The sequence below is a fragment of the Apodemus sylvaticus genome, chromosome 3, assembly GCF_947179515.1.
Source record: "Apodemus sylvaticus chromosome 3, mApoSyl1.1, whole genome shotgun sequence".
In the NCBI taxonomy this organism is placed as follows: Eukaryota; Metazoa; Chordata; class Mammalia; order Rodentia; family Muridae; genus Apodemus; species Apodemus sylvaticus.
Window position 1 is genome coordinate 61,915,484 of NC_067474.1, and position 27,063 is coordinate 61,942,546.

At 45.5% G+C, this 27,063-nt stretch overlaps 1 protein-coding gene across 5 annotated transcripts in view; it reads left to right on the forward strand.

Annotated features, from left to right (window-relative positions):
* LOC127680792 (tomoregulin-1) overlaps positions 1-27,063 on the forward strand; it is a 127,524-nt gene that overhangs the window by 22,287 nt on the left and 78,174 nt on the right. For 3 of the 5 annotated variants that reach the window (XM_052176482.1, XM_052176481.1, XM_052176480.1), the window contains exon 3: positions 563-5,414. The exons of 1 other annotated variant lie outside the window; for it this stretch is intronic. In XM_052176482.1, coding sequence (XP_052032442.1) covers positions 563-972 — 410 coding nt within the window. In that variant the 3' untranslated portion in view covers positions 973-5,414. Of the gene's footprint in view, positions 1-562; positions 5,415-23,724; positions 23,900-27,063 lie in introns of those variants that run through there. One more of the 5 variants, XM_052176484.1, reaches the window with a different exon arrangement.

A 27,063-nucleotide genomic window follows, 5' to 3' on the forward strand; every position in this document is an offset into this window, starting at 1 on the left:
CTCTTTCTTTCTTTCTTTCTTTCTTTCTTTCTTTCTTTCTTTCTTTCTTTCTTTCTTTCTTTCTTTCTTTCTTTCTTTCTTTCTTTCTTTTTCTTTCTTTCTTTTTCTTTTTTTTTGGGGGGGGGTTGGATTTGGTTTTTTCGAGACAGGGTTTCTCTGTATAGTCTTGGCTGTCCTGGAACTCACTCTGTAGACCAGGCTGGCCTCGAACTCAGAAATCCGCCTGCCTCTGCCTCCCAGAGTGCTGGGATTACAGGCGTGCGCCACCACCGCTCGCGAGTCAGGCATTTTCAATTTGGAATTCTCATCACCATCTCAGGCTCCCTGAATCGTGATAATCCTGTTCTCTGAGCACATCCCAGCGTGTGGTTCTAGCAATGACAAAGTGAAACAGGGCATCCAAATCAGATGTGGTCAGAGACCAGGACATGAGGGCCAATGCAGACACTACTTACTTTAGATTCATCCTGAATGGGGGACTCTGTCGTTTGGCATTGATGTTTTTCTTCTGCCTGTAAACGTTTAACATGTTTCCTGCCACTGTTCTTGTTATTGTTTCCAGAGTCCTTTGCTGTTTCAAATCGAGAACTGTGCGAAGATGAGAAAGAGTTCGGCCATTTTCCGGTCTGTGAGGGGACCTCACAAACCGAACCCTCGTGCTCAGCCGTCAGAATAACAGCCAATAAAAACTACAGGAGCAAAACCCCTCAGGAAGGTGCTTTAAAAAAGATGCACGAGGAAGAGCATCATCAACAGATGTCCATCTTACAGTTGCAGCTGATCCAAATGAATGAGGTGCACGTGGCCAAAATCCAGCAGATAGAACGGGAGTGTGAGATGGCGGAGGAGGAGCACAGGGTCAAGATGGAAGTCCTCAACAAAAAGAAGATGTACTGGGAGAGAAAGCTACAGACCTTTACTAAGGAGTGGCCTGTTTCCTCATTTAACCGGCCCTTTCCCAATTCACCCTAAGACTCGGGGATGGCTCCCCTGTAGTTGATGTGCTGGCGAGTGTGGGGTGTGACCTTTGTGGTCATTAGCCCTCAACAGACCTGCGGCTAGGTGGATTCGAGTGGTAGTAGTCACGTATTTAAGAATGCATTCAGGTAAACAGCTGCACCCGTCTACCCCTAAGGTGGCCAAGAGGCTGTCACAGTCTTCTAAAAGTCACCACTATGCGTGCTATAATTCTGAATGTACTGTTCTTAATTAGAATTCATAGACGAACCATGTGTGAGTGTTGTATTTTTTTTAAGAAGTGCAAGTGGGATGATAATGGAGTGTGGCTGGCGATTTTGACCTTATCTTTTAGTGGGCTTTTGTTTGTTTTTCAGCTCAGTGGAGGTTTTACACCCAGGTGTGAAGCCCGTGCATTGTCTGGCTGGGTGCTTAGCTGTTTCTCCCCTTTTCAGTGTACTCTGAGTGCGATGTTTGCAGAGCCCAGCCCTTGGAGGGATGTTTCCTCCTGTGGGTCACAAACCGCCTTTTAAGACTTTCCTCAAAGGGGCTTTCCAACCATGTCTCCAGCAGAGGCGGCTTCAGTAGAAGTAGGGATGTAACAGCTTTGAGGGCTTAATGTTCATCTAGGTTCCTACATCCTGTTTGTTTTATTAAAAATGTCTTAAAATTTTATAGTTACGCTGTGTATGTTTTTAAAGGTGCTGCCATCCCAGCCCAGATCTCTCCCGACTTCTTCTTTCTGAGAGACTGGTCATCTTGACTTTAGTCTCTAACCCCGCTCTGTGTAGGAGAGGCCCCACCCACTGTGCTCATACAAAGTGTGAGCTAATGATAATGCTGTGGTGCTGGTGCTGGACCACCAATCAACTCAACTGTCACCAACATGTTTCGAGGTGTGGATGGATAAATGGCTGTTTTGATGGAGCTGTGATGCTTCTGCTGGAGCCTGATGCTTAAAGTTTTTTTTTTAGAGTCGGGGGCAGTAGTAGCTAGAAGCAGCAGAGGGACCCTTAAGTGCCAAGGCGGATGAGCCGTACAGTGAGATTCTGTATTGTGGTGTGGGGGGAGGAGCAAAAGTCAGTGCCAGCGTCCTAAATGTGGCCCTTCCTGAAGGTGCTGTGTGACTCTGACCAGCTCCCTAAAACCTTGACCTGGTGCTTCCTGTCCACAGAAGGAGGGAGTTGAGCTAGACATTTGGAGCCGGTTTCAGCTCCTCGGCCGCAGCCTGGCTTGTGCTACCCTCTGCACACTACTGACAGCATGCCAGCCTGATGGCATAGGTCTGCACAGAGCTGTCTCCAGAAGCTCCAAAGCTTTGGAATTTGGGCCCTGGAGCCTGTTAGGTTTTGTATGGTTCATGCAGATTCAACAATTTGCGCACGGCATATAATGTAAGCAGATACCAATTTTGTACATTGAGTCTATTTTAAATATTTTAGAGGAATTAGTCCATTATTTTAGATATATCCTGCAATGAGAGACTAGAAGTAGGATCCTTTCAGAAATGACGATTTCTGTTCTTAGTTTATATCAGATGGAGCCTTCAGAGAATGAATGGTTTAGAAGTCTCCAGTTCAGATGGTATGCAGAAGATAGACATCGACTCCCTGTGTCCTGCTTCAGGACCTCGACAGGGGTGAACTACACAGATTCAGATGCAGAGAGTTGCCTTTGCTTCATGCACTGATCTATCCAAACATCTTATTAATATGCACATCCTGAGTAAGGCATGAGATTCTGTTCTTACAAGCTCCCGGATTATGCCTGATTTGATGCTCTGCTCAACACATCTCTGAATGACACAGACTTTTCTTTTTTTAAAGATATATTCTTTATTTACATTTCAAATGTTGTCCCCTTTCCTGGTCTCCCCCCCAGCCCCTGCCCCTGGACAAGGACTTTTTAAAGAGACCTTAGGAATTTTCCCATCTTTTGTATACATCGATGTGGTGGCTATGATTTTCTAAGAATTTATGACTTAAACTCACAAACAGCAACATAGAATAACAAAAATTGCAGTGCATTTTAATTGGACTATAAAAGCATTGAATTAATTCCTAACTGAACAAATACAGGATAATTAAGCCAGAGCATAAAGCCCCCTAATGGTATTTATGAGTTTACAATAGTAGTTTGCAATATTTGGCTATGTGTTAGAAATAATATTTTATAAATAATTAGTCCCACTGGGTCTCACTTCCAGAGGGTTCTGAGTCAGTTGACTTGGGGCGGGGCTTGCTATTCAGTATTTTTGGAAGCTTTATAGGTGATTATGATGCATAGTCTAGATTGAGAGCCACTTTGTGCGGTTTATGAATGTATTTCAGTTGATTCTTAATTCCACAAAGCCATGGAGAAGTAAGGAATTGATGCTCAGAGACGAGCCCACCTGGCACCAGGCCTGTAGCCAGTAAATAGCGGAGGAGAACTTCAGGCTGGATCTCTTGGTTCTGAGATGCACAGCCCCACCTGCTGTCATTACCTTTCCTTTCGAAGCTGTGCCAAGGGTTTGTTTTATTCTGACATTCAGATGCTGTTACCAAGTGCTTGCTGAAGCAGCTTCATTCACAAGCAAACAGCACATCCCAATCCATTTCGCTTTTGAGCCTTTTATTTCCTGAGGTAGAAATGCAATAACCGTTTCTTGACAGGAGTTGTGGGCCAGATACACATAAAAAATATTAAGACATGATTCAACATCATGGACATTGCCCAGGAGGGAGGGAGGGAAGGAGGGCTTGTACACAGCAGACTGTAGGCTCAGCCGGTGCACATCTACAAATGCTCTTTTAGCTGAGGGCAGAGAACTAAGAAAAATGAAGAAAGGACTCGTAGAAACATGGGATTTGAATTGAGTCTGTAGAGCTGATGTTTTGGCAGGTAGGGATTTGGAAAGCAGAGAACATCGCTAGATGACACACGGATGGGAGAGAGAAGAGTGAGCTAAAGGGGGGTTTTCAAATCTGAACAGAACTGGGCACCAGGAGGCAAATTAGAAGCTGGAGTGGAGAGGAGAGGAGAGTGCAGTTGGGATGACAGATAGGAGGCTTTGGCTTTTACGTGGCTGAGATGACAGGACCCAGAGGGGGTCGTGGAAAGGAGACCAGCGACCTGACGAGGTGGACTCAGAGCCGGTTTGGTGATTGTTTTTGTTGGAGAGGAGTGGAAGGAGTTCAAAGCTAGACTCATGAGAGAACAATGCTGATAACACTGAACCGAAGGGAAGATGCAGGTGTCCTCTAGGCTATCTGACTTGTCCTAACCGAGCCTAGGCACAAACAGTGCCAGTTCTTTGTCTCATGTCTCTGTAGCTACTTCCTCCTTGTCACCCGCCCTTGTTCTCCCACCGGCTCACTTGACCTGGCCTTACTAGTCCTTGGTCACCAGACGTGGTACTGTCTCTGTCACCAAGACTTCCATTGTCATTAGGGGTACCTCATTGCACTAAGATGACCAGAAGAGTTTTGTTTTGTTTTGTTTTGTTTTGTTTGTTTTTGTTTTTATCTCATGTTGAATAGCAAATCCCTGGCTGGAAAAGATTGGTGACTTCTATATATGCATATCACAGTTCCTTTTAAAAATCAAATATGGAATCCTACCCAATAGGGATCCTACCCAATGGGTACAATTTAGGAATGTCTCAAGGGGGTTGCCGAGACAACCTTTAAATGCGTTTTCTTGTTTCGCTTCAGGAGGCAGAGAAGGCATGGTAAGAGAGTACATTTGAGTTGTCAACAGTCTCTGCAGTGTCAGGTCAATTACATCAGCACTTGGTCTAGACTAGAGGAAAGGAATGACTGTGCCTCCTGGGAATGTCACAAGGACCTACCTGATAATTATATTTGGCAAAGCTATGAGGAGTGGCTCTCTAATGTCATTACTAAGAATTTACCCTTTTAGCATTTCTGGATGCCTGAGCTTTTCAGAGGAATGGTACTTCATTTCTGTGCCTTCCCCCGCTGGGCCTCCTCCCAGGTGGTCCTCTTAGTCCTCCCTGCCCTTTCTGTGTTCTTGACTTCTCTCCCCCACCCCCACTCCTAACCTCCCAACCCAGCCCCTCTTCTGCCCTCACAATAGCTTTCACTCTCCCGTGGTGGAGGTGGAAGGTAGGTGTGAGGATGCTCTTCCTGCAGATGCTCAGAGGGCAGCTCCCTCAGCACCTGAGGCAGCCTCAGGACAGATGGGTTGATTTATTTCCATGCTGCAGTCGATACCTTTGTCTGCCTTTGTGTTCGTGGGACTCGAGTCACGGGAAAGGTGACCAGGAATCTGTGACAGCAACCAATCCTTTCCCAATCGTGCCATATATTATGCTCTTCAACAGTTTACTAATCTCTGCCTCAGTTTCTCCATCTGTAAGTGATGTAATACTTATCTACCTCCCTTGGATGTTGTGAAGATTAGTATGTGTTGGTAAAGCACTTCTGAAATAAAGACTGATACCAAGCACTTGACATTACTGTTGTCATGGATGCACTGCTGTAGAGAAGCCAGGCTGCCTGAGTGGACCTGAGTGATAGATCTGGGCTGACAGGCTTGTGCCACTGTGCCCAGCTGAGGCAGGACTCAGGACGGAACTCAAGCCTTCTTAACCTAAGAGCAAGTACTCTACCAACTGAGTTGCATTCCCAGGCCCATGGTTATTTTCTTTATGAAAAATTTCAAGATTGCATTTCTTCAAATAGTCCTTTGGAGCATTTATAGTGAGGTTCACTTTGTAGAAACATGATTTACGCATATTTTTTTTTTAAAGAACACAGCTGTCGACTCTCCATTCCCCAACACAATTACAGACTTACAATCTGGTTATTACCCAACAGTGTAGTCTATTGTCATTAGATAGGAAATGTTTGTGTGGCACTGGGGTTCCAACCTGGGGTCTCACACGTGCTAGGCAAGAGGTCTGCCACTGACTGACACCACAGTCTTAATGAAAATGTCTGCCCACATATCCAGATGTCCAGCTGTGAGTGATGCTCCCTCACTGTTAGCTCCATCACTCTGAATGGACATGCCGTTAATCCTGTTGCATGAGATTCAGACTTCCATTTCTGCTTGGAAAATGTCTTAAACAGTTCAGGGGGTAACCTTATATATTATCAAGGGAATGGTAGGAACTCTCCAGCCATAAGCCTGAAATACATAAATTCCTGCTAATATGTTTTACTAAGTTCTGGGCTGTCTGAGTTGCCTCTTCTGTAGATTTGCTGGGAGTGGGGTGGGGTTTCAAACCCTGTTACTTTAAAGGCTGATTCTGTTTAGCCAAAAGGATATATAGGCAGAGACAGTGAGTTCAAGGTTGTCTCTAACTATATAGCAAGTCTGAGGCCAGCTGAGGCTACTTAAGACCTCACTTCCCGAAAAATACAACCTCAAAACACCCAAACCAAAATTCTTGTTATAGTGGAACTAGGAACTGTGAGTTAGGAGCAGAAGATAAGGTTTCAGTACCTTTTCTGTCCCATTATCTACTTTAGGAACCAACATAAGGAAGGAGAGCAGGCTGGTGCTCTGCTAGCAAGGCCAAGGGGAACCTGGATTCCCGGAGAGCACAGAGCTGGAACTCAGTGCCTTCCTTGCATGTTAGACGTGCACTCTGCCATTAAGTTACATCCTAGTCTCTGGACCTAGATTCTTATGCATCAGTCTCCAAAGACTTTTGTTGTTTGTTCTTTTGTTATTTGAATGTGCTGGTATTTGTAGTTCTGAGGGATTGGGAGTCAGCTTCTCCAGTCACTCAGCCACTGCTCTGCTCTCCTGTGGGCTTCTGAATCTCAGCCTAAAGGGGTTGGAGCTATCCAGGGGCTGTTATTCTCAGGGCAGAAGTACAGGGAGCCATGCACAAGTGCAGACTAGTCCCTATTCTGTGTTCTGTTGGCTGTTCTCAGCCTGTGCAATTGACATGGCTAAGCCCAAAGTCTAGAGAGGGAAGTAGGGCCCTCCTCAGAAGGTGAAGGAAGGGGGAGAATATTCCTGAATATCAGAGGATTACAAGAGAGAGGGGAGCTAGCCAGACACCAAGGAGTTGAGACTATAAGTCAAGGAATATAAAATCTAGTTGGGAACTGCCCTTGTCACTACCCACCTCTTTCTTCTGTCTTCCCTTTTCATTTTTTTAAAAAGATTTATTTATGTATTTATTATAAGTACACTGTGGCTTTCTTCAGACACACCAGAAGAGGACATCAGATCCCATTACAGATGGTTGTGAGCCACCATGTGGTTGCTGGGAATTGAACTCAGGACCTCTGGAAGAGCAGTCAGTGCTCTTAACCACTGAGCCAACTCTCCAGCCCCTCCCTTTTTGTTTTTTTTAGAGAGGGAGGATTGAAATTGTAATAACAAATTGTATTTTATTGGATTGTTGATTTAAGTGAATGACACAAAACCTCTTTACTGGTAATGGGATTATAGCCAGAAAGACTCATGGAAAATAGAAAGGATCACAAGTTTAAAGTGCCCTAGGCTCTGTTGCTGTCCAGCATTGCTAGAATGAGCCTGAAAAGATATCAAAATTCAAAACTTTATCTATAGGATGATAGCCAATTTTGCACCATCATAAAGTAAAAACACCAGTAGTTGGAGGCTGGGGAAGTGGTTCAATGGCTAAGAACATGCACTGCTCTCCCACGGGACCCTACATCAGCTCTCAGCACCTGTCTCAGGCAGTGTAGCCTGTAACACCTGTAAATTGCAGCTGTCGCCCTGTAGCTCCACCCTCTTCTGCCTTTCTCAGGTACTTTCACTCACGTTGACATACCACTCCCCAGACCCCACACAGACATATCTGCAAAGACAGAGTTTTAAAAATAAATTACCAAAACCCACCGGGAGTTGAAGTATTAAAATCATGCATTGTTTTTATATCTAAAAAAGTTCCTGTCATGTAATAAACTATAAACTTTAGTATATGTTTCCCAAGGTATATAGTTTTTATATGGATACACAAAGATTTGAACCCCAGAGTTCTGTCTCTGGATCTCATGCTTTTAAGAATCCTAATACGTAGAATTCCTATTTGATATCTCAGTTCCTTAGATATCCTATTTGATATCTAAGTTCAGTCTTAGCTTTGCAAAGACCATCTCCTGAGTATTAGGTAATCACCTATAAATTCCCACTCACGGTTGCTATAGTGTTATGTAAGATAAATGTATGGAACCGCCCCGCAGGGTGTAAAATCAAAACTATAAAAAAAAAAAAAAACCCTTCACCTCATGTTTTATCTTTTGCATTACAAGGGACATCAAGACTATCACCACGCATAGTGACACCTCATCTTGAGTCTTTCCAGTCTCCTCAGAGACATAGCCAGGGTCCCCTAGAGTGCCCCCAGCCTCTCCGCACCCCTTATCTCCTATGCTGCTGAAAGGCTACCAGTTCTTCAAGGTCAACTGAACAGCAAAACACATGCCTGGACCCTGGGTTCTGGGCTCACCCCTGTTGTGACTGTGAGCAGAAAACAGACACGGTGGATATCAAGGTCTTTATTTGTAAAACAAGAGTAAGAAGAGGATGTCTGAATCTCATCCTGTTCTCTTATTAGCTCAATTCTGAAGTTGAACTAGTCTTTTAAATTTAGTGCATACAACCCCAACTTTCAATTTAGTATCCTTCTGAAAAGATAATGTATATATAAATGGAATTCAACTGTATCCAAGAGACCAGTCCCAAGATTGAAAGCACAATTTGTGAATGTTGCTGATATTGGGATGATGTTTGTTCTTAAACTATAACACAATCTAAATATTCAATAAAATAATTTATATAAAATGGGAACAAAGGAGTTGTTGCTTCCCAGGATGTAATTTTCTCAATGAAATTTGAACGACTGCTCTTTTGGTTTTAGAGGCCTAATTCTATAGGTTTTTAGAGGCCTTTTATTTACAAACTTAGTTCTCAGGCAAAGATAGGCCAAGAATGTGTAGGTTTTTGTATAGTTAGAAAAACTCTTGAGGGTGAGGAAGATGATTCAGTAAGTAAAGTTTGCTACAAAAGCACCAGGAACTGAGTTTATATCTCCAACCCCCACATAAAAAAGCTGGGCGTGGCAGCACACAGCTGTAACCCCACTTGTATCTGTTACTTTTCTAATGCTATGCTAAAATGCCGTGAATAAGGCAACATAAAACAGTTCATTTGGGCTTATGGTTCCAGAGGTTTAGAGTCCAAGATGTCCAGAGTGGAGATCGCAGGAATGGGAGCTGGAACAGAAACTGATGTCTCACAGCTTGAACAGGAAGCAGAGAAAACAAACTAGAAATGGCGCATGTCTTTAAACTCTCAAAGCCTGCCTCTACGGACTCACTTCCTTCAATAAAGCCACGCCCCTTAAGTCTCCCCAAACAGCACCTCTGATTAGTGACCATTCAAATGCCCAAGGCTGTGTGTGTGTGTGTGTGTTTGTGCGTGCGTGCGTGCGTGCGTGCGTGTGCGTGCGTGCGTGTTTGTGCGTGCGTGCGTGCGTGCGTGCGTGCGTGTGTGTGTGTGTGTGTGTGTGTGTGTGTGTGTTTTGGAAGGGCACATTTCTCATTCAAACCATCACACTGATGCTAAAGGGGTGGGTGGGTGGAGGCAGGTTCCTGGAGCTCACTGGCCAGCCAGTTACTGCTAAATGAGGGTATATACCAGGTTCAGTGGGAGTCTTTCCTCCCTCTCTCTCTCTCTCTCTCTCTCTCTCTCTCCTGTCTTTTCCTCTCTTTCTCATGCATACAAACATACACATATATACTACACATGTACAGACACAAGCACATATTCACACACATAGTTCTAAGTTGATTTAGTAGATATTTACTGTAAAATGAGGGAAAAAGTCAGCATTTATGGGACACCTTTTATGAGTCATGGACTTGTTCTATGTGATTTCACTTAATGCCTCAAATATGCTGTATCATCCATATTTTGTAGATAAGAAAATGAAGCTTGGAGAAAGTGAACCATTTGTCCAAAACCATACATCGAAAGCTCTGGTGATGGGTAGTGCTGATGAATGAGAGTGAACTATATATATATATATATAAAGTTCATGGCACTGAACTTTAAACTTAAGATGGTTAAAATGGCAAATGTCATGCTTCAACACAATGAAAAAGAAAAAAAAGGGAAAATATCACTTACGTCATGAAGAGTTCAAGCAGATGTATGCAGCTCAAGCCAGAATGCTTTGCGTGCTGTGTACGTGGCACGGGGAGAAAAGCGCTACAACTACTTAGCTCTGCTGATTAGCCTGCTTTGAAGAGATCTGCCGTGACGTGGCATGGGAGTCAGAAGCACAGAGGAGCAAAGAGTCAAGTGAGGTGAAAGGTGTCAGAAGCAGTAAATGTGGCAAGCTAAGGACAGGGACCAAGTCAAAAAAGTGACCAGTTATCCCCACCTCTAGAGCTGTGCTTTCCAGACATCAGTGTGCCTGAGGAACCCTGGGCGTCCTGTTCTAAAAGCATGTTTTGATCCAGTGAGTGAGGATTTTGCATTCCTAATAAACTCCCAAGTGATGAAGCTGAACCATGGACCAGTGGTTGAGTCGCAAGGACTTTAGCAAGGGTAACTTCATCCAAGTTAGCTCCCCGTGTGGGTTTCAGACCACTTGCACTACACTAGAATCTCCAGGGGCAGGGGGCTGCAATAAATCAAGGTGTGGGCTTCACCCCAGGTCTGCTGACTCAGGATCCGGGAAGGCCACGCTGGCATCAAGAAGTTTAACAAGCTTCCATTCCAGTGAAGTAACATTTAAGAACTGCTGCTAACAGTCCATCACCATGTGCTGACTGCATCACGTCATTGGGCTGCGTGCTGCCTTTCCAAAACCACCATACACCTGACATTAGGAGGATGGGCACCTCCAATCTTAATGTGTTGGATGGACCCCAAAGATTTCTGATTTCAAGAAATCTTTCCCTTCCCCTTTTCTTCCCTTCCCTTTCCTTCCCTTCCCTTCCTTCCTTCTTTCCTCCCTTCTGGCTCATTCACCCACTTACCAACTCTTTTGTGGGGGGCAGGCTATGATGTGTCTGACAAACTAACACCCTAGATAGTGTCTACCAAGTATGGTCAGATGTAGCAGGACCAGAGAGACTCTTAGATCTTCCTTGAGAATTAAGTAAGGCCTGGCATTACCTCTGAAGAAGGGACACAACGGACACTGGGAAGAAAAGACCAGACCTGAGAGTCAGAGAGCAATACTGTTAGGATGGAGGAAGAGTCAAAGGAAGGGGTTCACATATGAGGCTGTGTAGGGAGTGTGCCACCTTTACATGTAATCCTACACAAATTAGAAGACCTTTTATATCTAAAAAGCTTTGCAGAGTAGTTTTCTTGCTATGATGCCTTTGGAGATTTCAATCTAATTTAGCACACTGAGCTGTGGTGTTTATGTTTATAAACATAAAGCCACCCAAATTAAGAGCCACAAGAAGATCTTTGGTGGAGTGATTAAGAAATAGACGGCTTTGGGTTTTAATTCCTCCTCCTCCTCCCCCTCCTCCTCTTCTTCCTTGTCCTCCCTCTCTTCCTTTTCTTCCTTCTCTTCCTCCTCCTTCTCCTCCTCCTTCTCCTCCCCTTCTCCTCCTCTTCTTCCTCCTCCTCCTCCTCCTGCTTTTTGTTCTCTGTAGCTAGAGTGAATTGGACATTGTGACACTCTACCCATAAGTACTTAAGCAATATGGACTTAGCATAAGCACATGACACAATCCCATTATCGCACCGTAATATTAAATCAATATTTATTTATTTATTTATTTATTTATTTATTTATTTGGTTTTTAGAGGCAGGGTTTCTCTGTGTGGTCCGGGCTGTCCTGGAACTCACTCTGTAGACCAAGCTGGCCTTGAACTCAGAAATCTGCCTGCCTCTGCCTCCCAAGTGCTGGGATTACAGGCGTGCGCCACCATGCCTGGCAATAAATAATGTAATATGTGGCCTACATTCAAATTTCTCCAGCTATACTGTTTTCTACTGCTATACTGTTTTCTAATGTATTTTCTCAGATACATTTGGTCGCCATCCCCTTTGTTTTATATAATCTGGAAAAAACCTTTTTCTCTGTCTTAATGACACGGTTTTCTTTTCCAGTCCAGGTTTTATAAAGCACTCCACATTCTGGATCTATTTGATCACATCCTCATTATTAGATTTGGCTCAAAATTCTTTGGCAAGAGGACCACATAGATAAATGTCGTGTCCTTCTCACTGCATCAGAGCAGGAGGCAGGTATTGGCAGACTGTCCCACCACTGGTAATGTTAAATTGATCACCCTGGGAAGGTGTTTCTGCCAGACCAATTGAAGAATTATATTCTTTCATTCATGGCTAATGTTATCTGTTGGGTAATTTAAGACTCTGACTATCCTGTCTCCTCATAACCTTTTACTTAGTGGTTTTAGCTTCTCGAAAGTTCTCTTTTGAAATGATATTTTATCAATTCTTTGAGAGTTTCATACTATATTTTTTAACATATTCGATCCCTTCCCTAAATCCTTCCATATCCACTCCTATCTCCCTACCATTTAACTATGAGGTTTCCCCCCTTTTTATCTTCATTGAAACTTGTTTATGTGAGCCAACTATGTTTGGGAGTGAGGCTTGCCCTGGAGTGTGGTCAACCTACTGGGGCAGGGGGGCGGTCATTGAAGAAAACTGACTCTCCCTCTCCCAGAAGCTATCACAGCTCCTCGGTAGAGCTGGACATCTGCCTACTCCTGCAGCTCCATGATGGGATGGATGTGTCCAGCATGAGCTTGTACAAGTCTTGTGCATGCCGTCACAATGTATTTTACCTAAATCAGTTATTTCACTGAGAATTTCAAAATGATCATTGAATCTGCAGTGACCGATTTACAGAATTCATGTAGAATAGAGTTGTGGTGGATTTGATAAACCTAGTAACACTGACTACAGAAAACAAAAAATCCACAAAACCAAAATATCCTCTCTCCGTGTATATGTGTGTGTGTGTGTGTGTCTCACCCTCTCTTCTCTCAGCCACTCCTGTTTTTGTGTTTTTTTTTTTAATTTATTTATGTATGTGAATAGACTAGCTCTCTTCAGACACCCCAGAAGAGGGGTCAGATCTTATCACAGATGGTTGTGAGCCACCATGTGGTTGCTGGGAATTGAACTCAGGTCCTCAGGAAAAGCAAACAGTGCTCTTAACCACTGAGCCATCTCTCCAGCCCCAACCACTCCTGTTTTTAAACAGAAGAGACTCACTTAGCTCAATCTGGCCTCAAACTCACTATGTAACTGAAAATGACCTTGGCCTCTCGATTTCTTGCCTTTGTCTCACAAATGCTGGGATTATAGGCACCGGGCCTGGCTTGCTTCCTATTTCTTTGCTGAGGTGAGAAGCACCAAGGTAGATTCCCTCTGTTCCACACTATGCTAAGAAATGCCCACCTGAGAGAAGACAACTCCCAGTCACCTTCTCCTGAGCATCTTGCCTGGGACTGCTTCTCTGGACGTTCCTGATTATGCCTGAGTGCTGCTGGGGAAAGTCATAGACTTGCTCGCCCAACATCATCAATGACCACGCCCATCATCATCAATGACCACGGAACTGTTTTCTCACTCTTCAAATCTGACTCAGCATTTCTCTGTAGCAGAGATGGGGTAACAATCTGGTTGGAAGGGAGGTGCCTGGATATTTGTCTTGATGTAAAATGTTATGTAAAATGCATTTTATAGATAAGTTTTAAAAAGCAACATCTTATATAAGATGGAGAAATTTGATTGCCCACACTGAAGATGCTGACAGAGGCCGAGGTGGGAGGCTGAGAGTGGATGAAGAGTGGAGTGGGTAAAAGCTTCCTCACTTTTCACTCCTCCCACCCACAGCCTTCGTCCCCACCCCTTTCTCTTCAGAAAGCCCCGGAGCCAGAATTCAGAACATCCCTGGCATCTAAACACCCCGTCTATAAGACAGTGTGAGGCCCCATGCTATGCTTCCTACTTGTATGAAGAACATGTCCATATGCACTTTGAATTCCACGTTTTTTCCTCAAGAATCTTACTGTACGTCTGACTCTCCTCTCCTTTCCTGAATCCCTGTCATCACCGTCTGGATATTTTAGTTCTTCCTCTGCCCACAGCCACCTCCTGCTTGTTTTCTTCCCATCACAGTCAAACTGTCTACATGTTCTGCCTCCATTTCCAACTTCTTATTCACGTTACAATTTAGAGTCTGTCCATACCACATTAACCAGTGGTTCCTGCTATGATCCCTGGTGGCTTCAAGGACGGTGTCATTTGGACACTATTTGGTTTTCACATTTGCTTCACCTCTCAGCAGGATTTGACCAGTTGGCCACACCCTACTTCTTGATACACATTTGCTCCTTGGTCACCATGATATTGTTCTTTTCTGATTCTTTGGATTTTCTGACAGTGCCTATACAGCTCCCTCCGCTTGAGTTTCTCAGTAGTAGCACAGACCCTCTTGTTTTATAGCAAGCCACTGTAGTCATCTTCATGACTCAGTGCAATGCATGCAATGCAATACATGCCCAATGCAAATCTCTCTTGCCTGAAGAGATTTATCTAATAGATAAAGAGATCTCTCTAATGGCCACTTGACTTTTCCACCAGTGATACCCTAAACTCAGTGTATGCCTAGAAGGAAACCCATATCCCCTCTCCAAACCTGCTTTTCCTCCAGGGTTGGTTGTTTTATAAATACCACTGAGCCATCGCTTGACACTTCCTCTCCTTCTCCTCCTACATCTCGTCTGTCATCAAATTCTATTGCTTTTATCTGCCATCTCTGTTTAGTTCATTTATTCAGGCCATCTTTGCAACTCCAAGCCATTGTCATCACTTACCTGGGCCACTGCAGTAGCCAGTCTCCCCTCCCCTCCCTTCCCCTCCCCTCTCTTCTCCTCTCCCCTCCTCTCTTCTCTCAGATGTGTGTTAAGGCTTCGTCATGCAATCCAAGCTGCCTAATCACTCTATAGCCGGGGACGACCTCCATGATCCCCCTGTCTCATTCTCCCATATACTAGAGTTACAGGCATAAGCCACCAGTCCCAGGTGCCTGCTTAGAGTCTTTAAATCAAGGCTAAATGTGTATTCTCATTTAGGTCTGTAGGGTCTACCACTTGCTTTTTGGAGTCCTGAGCTTCTTCCTGTGCTGTTCACTCTCTAGACTTTGGGGTGTAGCTGCCTTTTCTGTTCCTTTCAAGTTATCAGGTAAATTCATGTGTATTTATTGTACATGCCACAATGTTGGGAAGTATACATGTGTCGTGAAATGGTCAAATCTACCTAATTAATACACAGACTAGCATGCAATTGCTATTTGGGGACAAGAACATTTAGCATCACTTTCTTTGCATTTTTGTCAAGAATATAATACAGCAATGTACCTTAGGCACAGATGGTGCTGTGTTCAACATGCAACACCACACACACACACACACACACACACACTCACAGTGGGGATGGGGTGGGATTATTACCTTTAGCCACCACAGTGTGTGACAGACCTTTTGAGTTTATTCTTCCTTCCTTCCTTCCTTCCTTCCTTCCTTCCTTCCTTCCTTCCTTCCTTCCTTCCTTCCTTCCCTTTTTTCTTTCTTTTTCTTTTTTTTTTTCGAGATAGGGTTTCTCTGTGTAGTCCTGGGACTTACTCTGTAGACCATGCTGGCCTCGAACTAAGAAATCCGCCTGCCTCTGCCTCCCAAGTGCTGGGATTAAAGGTGTGTACCACCACTTCCCAGCTTGTTCTTCCTTTCTAACTATAATTATATCTCCTTTAGCCAATACACCCCACTCATGAGTCATCCCAGTCTCTATAAAGATCCTCCTCATTGCTGCTTCTATGAGCACAACATTGACTTCACATATGCCATGAGACAGTAAATCCATTTTCCTCTGTCTCTTGAATTTGCCATAGTCTAGACTTCATTTCCACATGTTGGGTTTCTCCATAGAATAATCTCTCTCCTTCACCTCCCTCTAACTCTACATTAACCTCTCGGTCTCAGTTTAAACGTCACTCTGGGGAAGGTTTCTGTCACATCTCCAACTCTTGGTACCTCAGGGGTCTGTTTGAGGTTTGACTCCTCTGCTAGGCTGCAGGACAGGGACTGTGTGTGTCTTCTTCACCTCTGAGTCTTCCCTGCCTCCTGACTGCCTGGCATATCATGGGCCACCCCTAATGATGAATGCAGTGACTGTCATCATGCTCCCTGCCCTGATCCTGCACTCATCATCACTGAAGTCACCGTCGCCAAAGTTCCTCTGCATCCTATCACTGCTTTCCTGTGCTGAGAGGAACGGTCCAGGATGGGCAGTTTCCCCTTTGCATCTCTCTCAATTGGGAATCCAGGCTGTTAAGTCCGACTGTACTGACCTTGCTGACAGCTCCCTCGGCCATTAGATTTTAGGCAGTCATTTTCAAGTGGCAGCAAAGAAGGAATTTAAATCTTCTGATTTAATTCATGCTCACATGTGCAATGCAAGATGAGGTTTATATGTTCATGTATGTGTAAGTGCACATGTACATGTATGAGCACAGGGCTCAATTGTAACACTTGAGTATGCATGCCTGCCTGCATGCACACTTTCCTCAGAGGCAATCTGATATATACTCATTCCTTACATATGTACACACAGAGTGAAACGGCATATGCTTAGCACTTATGCATATGTACAGAAGAAGCAAGCTGATATACTCCTTACATATGTATGCATACAGGCAAATGACATATGCTCAATACATATGTATACATACAGAGGCAAGCTGACATACTTAAACACATTCGGTGGCAAAACAGAGTTATTTAGTTATGCTTGATTCACTCTAATTCCTAGTTCCTTGATGTCTCTTTCAGGATTGTGGGCTCAACGGATGCTGTTCCTAGACTTTGGATAAAAATTAAACTCAGCCACTCCTTCCATCCCTACCCCTTTCTCTCTTCTCCTTCCTTTCTCTCTCTCTCTCTCTCTCTCTCTCTCTCTCTCTCTCTCTCTCTCTCTCTCTCTCTCTCTCTCTCTCTCTGTCTCTCTCTCATGCTATGTATCCTGGGCTGACCTTGGAGCTCTATCCATCCTCAGTGTTTGCCTCTCAAGCCCTGGGATTAGAAGCGTGCACCACACCGCTCAGCTCTTGTCTGTCTCCCTGGCCCACCTGGTTATCTGCTTTATTTCCTAACAGCTTGGCTGCCTCTGCTAGTCACCAGACTGCCCTCTTACATGTTTCTCTCGTAGGCAACCAGCCCAGAGGAGTTCTCTTGGCTGTTAACTCTTTGGGGTTTGATTCAGAGTATAGACTGTGGAATAAGACAGACCAGGCCCCTTGCCCTGCTTTGCACCGTGTGGACTTGGGCAAATTCCAAGACTGTTTTCCTAACTTCAGAATGGAGATGATCCTGGTGTCTTGCTCAGGTTTTGTGCAGTACTATACAAGGTAACACACACAGAGCTCTTAGCTTAGGGTGTAACCTCAGCTTAGCTGCAGACAGTTACTAACATCTATCATGTAGTTACTACGCCATTTCTACTTCTAGCCAATTACTTGGTGAATATGTGAGATGCACAAAGCATGGTTCTAAGTACTCTGTACACATCAGCTCATGTTGTCCTTAGAGCAACTCTGTGAAGCAGATAGGAATGGAACTCAGCAGGTTATACAACTGACACAGAACAGCTAAGTAACCTGCCCAGGCATCAAAGAACTAGCAGAGCTAAGGGCAAACCCAGATGGCTTGGATCCAGAGCAGACACTCTTAATTAGCACATTGGAACTGCTATTTCCACTTATGTCTGACTGTCTTTTCCAGAGAAGCCATTTTGGGGGCACAGTCCTTCGTAAGCTAAAACCATTGGAGAAATCTATGAATTGCAGCTGACATTTTCTGTTTGCTGAAAGATACAGAGATAAAAAACCTCCCCACTGTATTTAGAGAGGTGCTGAACAATTGAGTGACAGGAAGGCCTGTAAGAGAACCTAGGGGTGTCTCCTCCCTTTCTACCCACTCACAGGAGTGTTTGGGTGAGAAGGCTTTCAGACTGACGGAGCTACAGCTGGGAGCCTGATCTCCTTCAGTGGGAATTAGACTAGCTTTCTGGATTCCTATAGCACCTTTTCTTCAGATGTCTGCAAATGTGGCCCAGGCTCCCACTCTCCATCTGCATAATTGAGGATCATTAGAGGGATGAGGGTAACAGCAATAGCGCCTTCCACCGGAGTCTGTACCAGAGTATTCAAAAGATCCCCCACATCACGCCAGCAAAGAAACCTAACAAACTCTTTTGACATCCAAGGATGGCTTACGCATATCCTTTGGTGGCTACGGTTTAAAATGCTAAAAACATTGATTCTGGGGCTTTAACCCTGGGCCTGGATCACTAGGCTAGGAATGTGCTTTATCTCTGAGCCACACACCAAGCTCCCAGCTGCAGTCTCTTTTTTAAAGAAATGTTTATCAATCGTACATACAAGAGGAGCTTCATTTAATATTTCCACACATGCATACGCTGTGTTAGTGATAGCCAACCACCGTCCTTGACCCTCCCCTGACCCTTGCTCCTTTCTCAACCTCTAGTTATTGATCACCAATTTCACTTAAAGGTTCACGTGTCTAAGCATCCAGGTCTGGGGGAGCACACGAGGCACTTTGTGTCTTGTTTATTCTACCCTGCATTTTGTTCCCCAGCTCCAACTAGCTGACGCAAATGAGAGGGTCTTTAAGAACGAGTAACACGCCATTGGGCACACAGATGTTTTCTTGATCCATTCGTCTGAATGGCATCTAGGGTGATCGCGCCTCTTAGCTGTTGCTAGGAGTCTGGCTGCCATCCTGATGGTGCCAATCATTACTCCATCTTGTATCAGAAAATGATGCATTCCTCCTCCGAGTTTGTGGTGCGGCGAGCCTTCAGGGCTAGAGTGAACTCAGGCGTGGCCTCAGGTGCTGGACCTTATTAGGGCTTTGCTTCCTCATCTATGAAATGGAAGTCACACTAACCAGGTGTGAGGGGGATTAGTGACCACCAGATACAAGGTGTCCGACATCATCCAGGATGCAGTGTGTCTCCAGTGAACTGTCCTCGTTGCCATCTCTCCACAATTTCATGTCCTATTTTTATTAGGATCTGGTTTTCCCTACTCGACTGTAAGGGCCGTGAAAGGCAGCTGCTCTGTCTCTCCAGTGCAGCTTCTCCGTACCCAGAACAGAACAGCAACCATAGTAGATTCTTAGGAAACACCGGCTGGCTCAGTGAACCGGTCCTTTCAACAGTGGCTGGCATTCAGACCTCTCACAGGCCCTTTGCTTGTCTGGAACCCTGGCCCCCCTTTATCTGGCTCTTCCACTCTCCTTATGAAGTCTTGTCCGCCTCCTCGTCATAGCATTTGTTAGTAATACTGCAGCCTTGTTTTTATATTATGTTAACTGTGTTATCAATATTTGACACTAAACTCCCTTAGGACAGAGATGTTGGATTGGGACAGACTGTGAGCCTTTCCGTCTAGATTTGGGGTCTAGACTCTCAAATTGGATTATATGCCAATCTCGGGTGTTCCCATGCTCTTCCATAAATCACCCCTCTCCCTGTTTCTGGCTCGGGCATTGTGAATGTCTCCTTCCAGGGCCAATTAGTCAGCCCCAAGGTGTCTCATTAGACTTATCAGGACTTCATTATACAGCTAGGGCAGCCAGCAGGAGGGCCAGGAAAGCCGGGATTTTGGCAGGGCTGGGAGTCTGGAATAGGATTTGCCATTTCCTTCACCCCTACCCCAACCACGTTTATATTTAGTATTTATCACATTGTGTTGTAACTGTTAATTTTCAGATGTCTCCCCACCCCCACATGGCAAGGGCAGGATTATCTCTGGCCCCAAGAGTCTGCTGTGGTGTGATGCAAGGAGCGCTCACAAAGGTTTCCTAAAGAAACGACTGCTCTCCATGAGTCAAGCTTTATTACTGAGGACAAAAACCAAAGTATGGAGAAGGCACTGCCTCTGGTTTAAACAATAACAAGAAATAAACCTCTGAGCGCTGCCCCTCCCAATCTTTTTGTTTAAGTTACTTTGGGTTATCTTTTACTTAGAGCTGAAAACATTCTTTTAAATCATAATAATTAGTCACATGCAGGATCCCTGATAGGTATTTTTTCAAAAACATCCATTCCACGTCTGGGCTAACTTCTGTACTTGTGTGTGTGTGTGTGTGTGTGTGTGTCAGAGGCTGACTTCCAGTATTTCCCCCATTGGTTAATTATATATTATTTTATTTTTAAAATTATGATGTATCATTATTATTTTGTGGGTGGTGGTAGTAGTGTGTGTGTGTATGCGCGCGCGCACGCGCATGTGAACTCAGGCCCTCATGCTTATATCACAAGCACTTTTGACACCTAACCCAGACCTTCCTACTTTTTGATTTTGGGGTCTCGTTGGGGGGACTGGCCTTAGCTGGTGGGATGTTATTAGACGTGGACAAGCAGCAGGAGGAAGCTGCCTGTATAACCTTCAACCCTGACAAGTCCTCCCGGAAGCCTCTGCTCTGGCAACCAGAACCCAGCGTTAATTCTGGTGACCTAATTCAGAGTTCAGCCTGTGCACAAGAACCAAGCCCCGCTTGGGTCTGCAGTTGAAGCAGAACCATTCATCCAGAGCTACCCTAAATCAGCCAATCCTAGCACAGACCCTGTAAGACCCATGAAGAAAAATGGTCTCATGGCACAGACATTTTATGGTTGTTTGTTAAGGAGCAATAGTTGATTGATCAAGGTTAGGTCAGGGGTTTCTAACCTTGGCAGTGCATCTGAGTTATTTAGAGAACTTTAAAAGAAATGGATACTAAAACTTCCTCCAGACTGTCTGGAGTGGGTTTTTAGAAATCTACATTTCGGGTGCATTTTACACAGGAGTCTCACATCCTTTTGTTATTTGTTATTTGGGAATCATAATTACTAAACATGTATGTAGGGTTTCTATGTAACCTCTAAAATCTTTTTCCTTCTTTGACCACACAATAAAAAGAGAAATCCTTTCTGACACCGTAGGATTAAAGTCAGAGAGTTCCTTTCTCCCTGGAGTAAAACTCCCTTCTTGGAATCTTTTCCAATGTGAAAATTTTGGAGAAATCCATGTTGACTTCTTACTTACCTGATCTGGAGAAAGATCCAGATGGGAATTTGGATTCATGACCTAGGGTTATTTGCTTTCAATTTAAAGTTGTGTCCTTAGTATTTTTGCCTGGGCTATGATTAGCAGGCAAATGGAAATTTAAGGCAGAATCCCTGGGCTGGGAGTGTAAAGACACTGTTCATGGATGAAGCATCCGGAACCTCAAGCTTTAGCAGAGGCTGCTGGGAGCTTGGCCTCAGAAGGAGGCCTCTGCTGTGGCTGAGGAGGAAGGGGCTGGGATCACTCTTGGTTCAGGGCATCAGGAAGTCCAAGGCTAACAGCTCAGAGGCTGGAGGCAAACCAGAGGGTGTTAGAGATGCAGAACGATTTAGATAAAAAGCACGACAGAAGTGCAACCGAACAGCAAATAGTTTTTAAAATTATGCCGACAAAACCTTTATGTTGAAAAAATTCAACAGAAAAATATGAGGGGCAAGTACCTATTACCCACAATCCTGTTTTCCAGAGTCAGTGGTAATGTAATGGGGTAAAGCAGCCTTGCCCTTTCTTTGGGTTGGTACATATCAACATTTTAGAAAGGCAAGCTTTTCTTTTCTTTAAAAAGTATTTATTTATTTATTTATTTATTTATTTATTTATTTATTTATTTATTTATTAGTGTGTGCCTATATGAGCTTATGTGCTTCAGACCCCCTGGATCCCGAGTCATCGGCAGCTGGACGTCACCTGATGTGATGATCACTGGGGCCATAATTTACAATTACACAAAAGCTGTAATGAACATCTTTTTTTGTTTGCTTGTTTGTTTTGGATTTGGTTTTTTTCGAGACAGGGTTTCTCTGTATAGCCCTGGTTGTCCTGGAACTCACTTTGTAGACCAGGCTGGCCTTGAACTCAGAAATGGTGCGCCACCACCGCCCGGCTGTAATGAACATCTTTATTCATTGTGCCCTGTTCAGCCATCTTTAAAGCATAAACATGCTTTAAATATTCAAATATTCAATTCAAATTCAAATATTGGTATTGTCAGAGAAACAAATTTAGTTTTTCCTTCATATTTAGGTTGCCCCTCCCTCCTAAATATACAAATGAATAGTACTAAGTTTGTCAATCTTTCTAACTTTTTAATAATCATCCAAAGGGGTAACTTTTTGGTTTAAATATCTTTCCCTTTATTGCTAGTGGCTTTACATATTTTTAAGAAATAAATGTGTTTGTAACATATATGGGCGTTTTGTTTGATGCACATTTGTGCCACATGTCTATACCGCCCTTTGAGGCCGGAAGAGAGTCTCCGATTCCCTTGAAAGTGTATTTACAGATGGTTGTGAGCTGCTGTGGAAATCCAGTCTGGGGCCTCTTCAGAAGCAGCCCGTGCTCTCAGCTTCGGGGCTATCTCTTGCTAGTCTTCAAACCTTTCTTGTATATCCCTTGTCTGAACTTTTCCTGCTTGTCAGCTTATTTTATCTTTATTTCTATGTCAGTGTTTGTCTTGAATTAAATTGTAGCTTTCTTCAAGTGGCCTTTTTGCATATTTCTTAATTTTTACAATGAAATTCTAAAATTCCTTCTGAAGTGGGCAACATAACAGACTGAACAAAGCAGAAGCTTACCAAGGATTCGGCCTATGGTCTTATTGCCTCTGTAAAGTTATCATCTAGCAAGGTGAGGACTGCAGAGCACCGTACTGGGCTCCAGACAGCTGGAAGACTCTTGGTCCCAACTTCCTGATTTGGGGAAGGAAGAAAACCACAATGCAAACTCCTTTGTAGGGCTGTGAAATAGAACTGGAGAGGATACAGGCTAAGGGCTTCCTCTAGGCCTTGGATATAGCAAATCCGCTCTAAATCTTTGCTATTATGCGCGGAAAGGGTAACGCACTTTAAACATTCAGCCGAGAGATGTAGTTATCCTGGAAGCCGGTGGGATGAGTTTTAGGGATTAAGTCTTTCCCCCTGAGAAGTGCACAGCTGGAGTGAGAACTAGGTACTAATCCCGATCCTGCCCATTTCTTGGGATGTGACTGACCTTGGACAAGTCACCTTTTGCCTTTACCTCCACCTGGAAAACACACGAAAGACCACCTGAGCTCGTGCAGGGTTAGAAGGCGCTTGGGAAGGCTCACAAAGGGCTTCTGGAGACACGGTCTCGGAGCGCTCTCCAGCATCCTCGGCGCCGTCCGGCCAGCCAGAGGGATCGGCGACCCCGGCCCGCGCCCCCGCCCGCCTCAGGAACAATGGCTCCCCGGGAGGGGCGGAGCTCGGCGCCGGGGGTGTGCGCGGGGCGGGGTCGCCGCTCCCTCCCCGCCCGCGGCTCCGTCACGCGCCCCTCACCGGGCGGGCCGGGGTCTTTGTGACGCGGCGGCGACGGCCGCGCGGACACAAAGGGAAGGCGAGCCTGCGAGCTAGAGGCTGCGTCCGTCCCCGCCCCGCGCCCCCCGCGCGCGCCCCAGCTCCGTGTTCCCCACGCGGCGCGCTCCCTGCCCTCGCGCGCCCGCGCCCCTCGCCCGCGCCGGGGTCCCCCTAACGAGGCTGTCCCGAGCGCGGAGGGCCCGGGGCCTGGCGGGGATGCTGCGGGGCTGCCCCGGGCGGCGGCACGGCTGCTAGGAGGCGGCGCGGGGCCGGTGTGTCCGGCCTGCCGCTCCCGGAGCTCCCCGCCGTGCGGCCGCGACAGCATGGGCGCCCAGGCGCCGCTCGGGCTGCCGGCCGCGCCCCCGCTCGCCGTCTGCGGCTACACGTCGGTGCTTCTGCTCTTCGCCTTCTGCCTGCCCGGGAGCCGCGCGTCCAACCAGCCCGCGGGCGGCGGCGGGGACTGTCCCGGAGGCAGAGGCAAAAGCATCAACTGCTCAGGTAGGAGCGGCCGGCGGTCGCCTCTGGGGCTCCTCCCTTCCGCCGTTCTGGGCCGCGGGAGGACCCGGTGTGGACCTGGGTACTGAGGAGTCCCGGGGGCCGGGCGGAGGGCAGGACGCGAGTTCGCGGTGCGGGCTTGGGGACCTGGGTTAGGGATGGGGAGTGGTCGTGTGTGAGCCCGTGGGTGTCGAGTGGCCGGGGCCAGGGCGGCCCTTGCGGCGTGGTGAGCTGGTGAGGTTCCGCGAGACGGAGCGGTGATTCTGGGTGTGCTCGTGGAAGCGCGTGTAAAGTGTTGTGAAACCTCAAGGGAGGGAGGACGGCTAGGCTTCAAAGGGAGTGTGTGTGTGTGTGTGTGTGTGTGTGAGTGAGTGTGTGTGTGTGTGATGGCGAGGAGCTGGGGGACTGAGGATAAGGGCCTGAGGACTGACCATGTGTTGGGGAGGTTCTTTCTTAGAGTTCCTGGGTCTCAGAGAGGTTATGCCAGTAAAAGGAAGGAGTGGTTATGTTTGTCCTTTGGATTCAGGGGTGCAGTGGGGGACCTAATCGGTGCATGGGTCTCTGAATCAGGGCAGCAGGGAGTCCCAGGGGGCCCCAGGAAGTGTTTTGTTGGTTGTGTCTGGACAAAGCCTGAGGCTCAGGTAACCACGCTGGGGTATGTATATAGGGTGAAGGGATGAGGGTCCAGTAGTGAACCCAGTTTGACAGAGGGAGGGAGCTAGGGAGTCATCTTGTGTGGGATTTGGGTATGAAAGGTAATTAGGTCTCAGAGAGTGCCCCTGTGTAGCTAGAGTAACCCCGGGTTAATTAAAGTGGTGTAGAAAGAGAGGCAACGGTGGAGTGTGTGTTTTGCAGGAGGACCTGGAGATTGGCAGCCAGGGGAGCCAGGGACCAAGTGACCTCTCCCCTCTCTCCAAGGCCGCCTGCCCTCCCACAGCTGTTGGAAACAAAGAGCTTGCTGGGGTTTTAATGGATGACATGGGAGAGGAGGGGACCAGGCGGTAAAGTTCCCCCTTCCCAGAGGAGCCGGGGGACTCAGGGCCTGGGGCAAGGAGAGCCTTCCTGATTCTCTTTGGGGGAGGGGAGGTCAGGTTGGCTTGCAGCTGGCCCAGCAGACTTGGTTGTCAGAAGCCAGCTCTTCCTCACTTGGGCTTTTAGCACTTCTCAGCCTAACACTTGGCCTTTTAACAAGGGCTGAAGCGTGGAGGAGGGGGTGCACCTGAGGGTCAATGGGAGTCAGCTAGTGGGGCCTGCCAGATAGCCTGTGAATTCTTGAAGGGGCTGTGTTTATGGGACAGTGGTTTAGGCACAGGAGGGTTTATGCTGGCTTTTTTTTTTTTTTTTTTTTTTTTTTTTAGTACTTTTCATAAGGTATGTTTTATGAGAGATTTTGAGAACTGGTAAAAATGGCATGTCCATTAAAAGCCTTTCCATCCATAAACTCTCTTCTATTTTTCTAATAGTAATTTGGACGGGATGATGCTTTAGTAAGCCATCATCACTCTTTAAGAAGATAAGCTGATTGTATATCAGAGTGACATTTTTGTAGGTGATCATACTGTCAAAATATCTTACTGGGTGATGTGCTATGGTTATTTGTGCGTGTATGCGTGTGCATGCGTGTGTGCGTGCATGTGTGTGTGTGTATGTGTGTGTTGTGGGTGGAGTTAGATAACTTCATTTGTCCTTAGCAAAGCATAGCATTTGTTGATGGGTGTTTTGTAACTCTTTCTGATTCTGTCCTAGTGCGTAGGACAAACGTTCAGAAAGGCCTGGGCACTCGCATGGTGTGGGAAGAAGGGGGCTCAACTGGAGCCCATAGCCGGTGCTGCAGAGCTGAAATTTGGGTGCAAGTCAGTTGATTTTTCCCAGTTTCTTCAATTAAAACAGATTTAGATTTAATATCTCAGCCTTCCTTTAGAAATATTTGTCAGCAATAATGAATGCAATGTTTTCAAGGGCTAAGGTATACCTTAATTGTATTTTATTTTTATTTTATGTGTTTTACCTGCATGTGTATATATCACATGCATGCAGTGCCTACAGAGGCCAGAAGAGGGCAGGAGAGGAAAATTCCTCAGGAACTGGGCTCTCCATTGAGAGCTGCTGGGAACTGAACTGAGGTCCTCCGTGAGAGCAGCAAGTGCTCCTCCTCATGGCCGAACCATCTTTCCAGGGCACCATGACAGATTTTTGTTATAATTGTCTGGGACAAAGAAGGAAAATGCACGTTTTAGTTGACGGAATTGAGAACTGTAGTAATCCACCGTGGGCACACCATACATTTGTGTTAAATACAGCTTGAGATGGCAGGTCCCAAGGTTCCCGTGTGTATTGAGCTTTAAAATCTAAGTATGACCCTCGACTCCCTTTTGTTATCCTTTGGTTTGCTATTTTAGGCTTCTGGGATCTTTATTGGCGTCTGATTCTGTCAGGCTGTATGTGCTGGGTTACTCAGGCCTTTGTGGCATTTGTAAATAAGAAGATGAGCTTATGGGCTTTATCAATAGAAACTATTATTATTATTACTATTATTTTAATTTTTTTTGATTTTTTTTTTATTTATTTTTTATTTTTTTTGGTTTTTTCGAGACGGTTTCTCTGTATAGCCCTGGCTGTCCTGGAACTCACTCTGTAGACCAGGCTGGCCTTGAACTCAGAAATCCGCCTGCCTCTGCCTCCCAGAGTGCTGGGATTACAGGCGTGCGCCACCACCGCCCGGCTTATTTTAATTTTTTATTTTTAAAGAGTTATTTATTGTTATATGTGAGTACACTGTAGCTGTCTTCAGACACACCAGAAGAGGGCATCAGATCCCATTACAGATGGTTGTGAGCCACCGTGTGGTTGCTGGGAATTGAACTCAGGACCTCTGGAAGAGCAGTCAGTACTCTTAACCAGTGAGCCATCTCTCCAGCCCTATCAATAGAAATTATTTAGATTACAGAAAGGTTGGGGACCTGCAGTGTTTTACTGGAAGTTTGTGGATGCATCAGTTAATCAGACATTCAAGCGGCGTGATCTTTTTAGTTGAGTAGATTTTCAAGCTTTTGGAGTTTGATATTTTCCATCGTTTTCACCAGACTCTCCTTAAAAGATGTGGTCAGAGTATCTTGTTAGGCCAAACCACTCTCCCTTTCTCCATTCTAGTGGAAAAGAAGATGTCT